General features: G+C 42.9%; 1 protein-coding gene across 1 annotated transcript in view; it reads left to right on the forward strand.

The window, feature by feature from the left end:
* Window positions 1-2,071, forward strand: part of HEATR6 (HEAT repeat containing 6) — a gene marked incomplete at its 3' end in the record, with an annotated part of 35,157 nt that overhangs the window by 11,230 nt on the left and 21,856 nt on the right. Inside the window, exon 6 of the mRNA XM_023732836.1 lies at window positions 1,350-1,642. Coding sequence (XP_023588604.1) covers window positions 1,350-1,642 — 293 coding nt within the window. The remainder of the gene's footprint in view (window positions 1-1,349; window positions 1,643-2,071) is intronic.

Genomic DNA, 2,071 nt, shown 5'->3' on the forward strand with positions numbered 1-2,071 from the left:
GGGGTGATGGATAAGTAAACAACTATAATTCAGTGTCATGATTTCTTTCATCAGAATATTCACAGAGTACTCTTGGAACATGTTCTGGGAACCCAACCACATGGAGGAGTAAGAGGAGGCTTTTTAAGAGACGTAGTATATAGTAATCACCAGTATGAAGAAGGAAGGAAGAGTGTTTCATTCAGAGAATGAGAGCCCACACAGCCCATCTGTTAACCAGTAGGGCTAGAGTTTCAGGTGCATGGAGGGTAAGGTTGGGCCAGTGTATAACCCAAAAAACCCTTGCTGTTGAGTCAATTCCAACTCCTAGTGACCCTATAGGACAGAGTAGAGCTGCTCCATCGGTTTCCAAGACTCATCTTTACAGAAGCAGGCTACCACATCTTTCTCCCATGGAGTGGCTGGTGGGTTCGAACTGCCACCCTTTTGGTTAGCAGCCACGCACTTAACCACTGCACCACCAGGGCTCCTTGAGGCCAGCATATAGCTGAGGCAAAATCATGAAGGCCTTGTATTGCTAAGGAGTTTGGGTTTTTATCTTGTGGGTGCCGGGGCTTCACTGAAGAGTTTTATATAGGGGAGCGATGCGATTAGATTTGCATTTTATAAAAACCACTCTGGTAGCAAGTAAAAAGGTATGAGTCTGGAGCTGAATTAAGTAATCCAAGGTAGATGTGATGGGGGCTTTCCTTCCCCAAGGCCAGCGGCTTTGGTAATCTGGAGGAGGGCCCAGATTCCAGAGATGTTTATATATGAGAAAGCAGAAAATAGGAGAAAAGAAACTGGCTTTTACTTAATATCTACAAAACCCCAGTGCCCTAAAACATGCATTGTATACAGTGGATTAACTTCTCTCCTGTGCATCTAGAATGGTAGTAGCTATGTATCTTATTTTGGAGAATTGAGAAAATAGTCATTTAAATCACTTTCTATAAGCCTTAATTCTCTTGTGGAACTCTATTTGAGAAAGGCTGGATACTTCCACACCAGCTTTGCAGGGTAGATGGTATTAGCCTGTGCTTACAGAGAAGGAAGGGAAAGCTTGGAGATGCTAAGTGATTTGCCCAGGGCCACAGAGGTAGAATTGGACCCCAGACTACATATTTTACTCTGTCCCATATCTTTCAAACCTTGTTTCTTACAGTTCAGTTAAGTGTGTGTAAGCACTTAGCATAGTGCCTGACATATAGGGTATTAAGTCAGTGCCACTTTCTTTTCTCCACCTCTTTCTTCATACTACCATTGGGAACATGTTCAGTATTTTTCAGCTGAGAGGAAGTACCAGTGATTCAGTTAAAAGCTATTTCGAAATAGCTATCATGTATGTTTTCACTTGCTCCTAAAATCAGAATAAAAAGAAAAAAGCAAAAGTAAAACCAAAGAAAGTCCATCAAGGAGAGGAGGAGGAAGAAGAATCCAGTGGTGAAATAGAAGCAGCACCAGCCACGGGCCGAGTGCACCTGCGTAAAGGGAACACTCAGTGTCCCTCCTCCCCGGGTGTCAAGAGTTTGCCATTAGATGGAAGTGGAGCTGCAGGAAAAGATCGCGTCTCCTTACCCTTCGGTTCTGCCAGCTGGAAAAGAGTCAGCAGTAGTGAATCAGACTATTCTGATGCTGAAGGAGGCATGCAGAGTAAAATGAGGTAGTAGTTTTTTGTAATATTTTTATATTTTTTATTCTAAGTTACTTGTAAGTTTACAGCTTAACTTTAAAATCAGATTGCTACATGTGATTTCCTTGACAATTCAGATTCACTGATGTGGGGCTTTGCATTACTCTGAATATGCCTTACTCCCTTGATCTGCTTTTGTTCATGTTCCTCCGCCTGGAATATTCTTTTCTACACTTTTTTTGCCTTTCTGCCTTGTTAACCACTAGTAGTCTTCAGTGTGAGCTCAGTGATCATCTCTGAGAAGGCTTTTCTGACCTCCCCCTCCCCTCCCCCACAGACACAGCTTAGCATTGTTCATAATGTGTTACGGTTATCTGTTTAACTGTCCGTCTCTGCCATTAATCAGCTTGTCAGGGGCAGGGGCTTTATTTATGTCTGCCAGTTGAACACAATGCCTGG

This window comes from Trichechus manatus, unplaced genomic scaffold (assembly GCF_000243295.1).
Source record: "Trichechus manatus latirostris isolate Lorelei unplaced genomic scaffold, TriManLat1.0 scaffold00054, whole genome shotgun sequence".
NCBI lineage: Eukaryota > Metazoa > Chordata > Mammalia > Sirenia > Trichechidae > Trichechus > Trichechus manatus.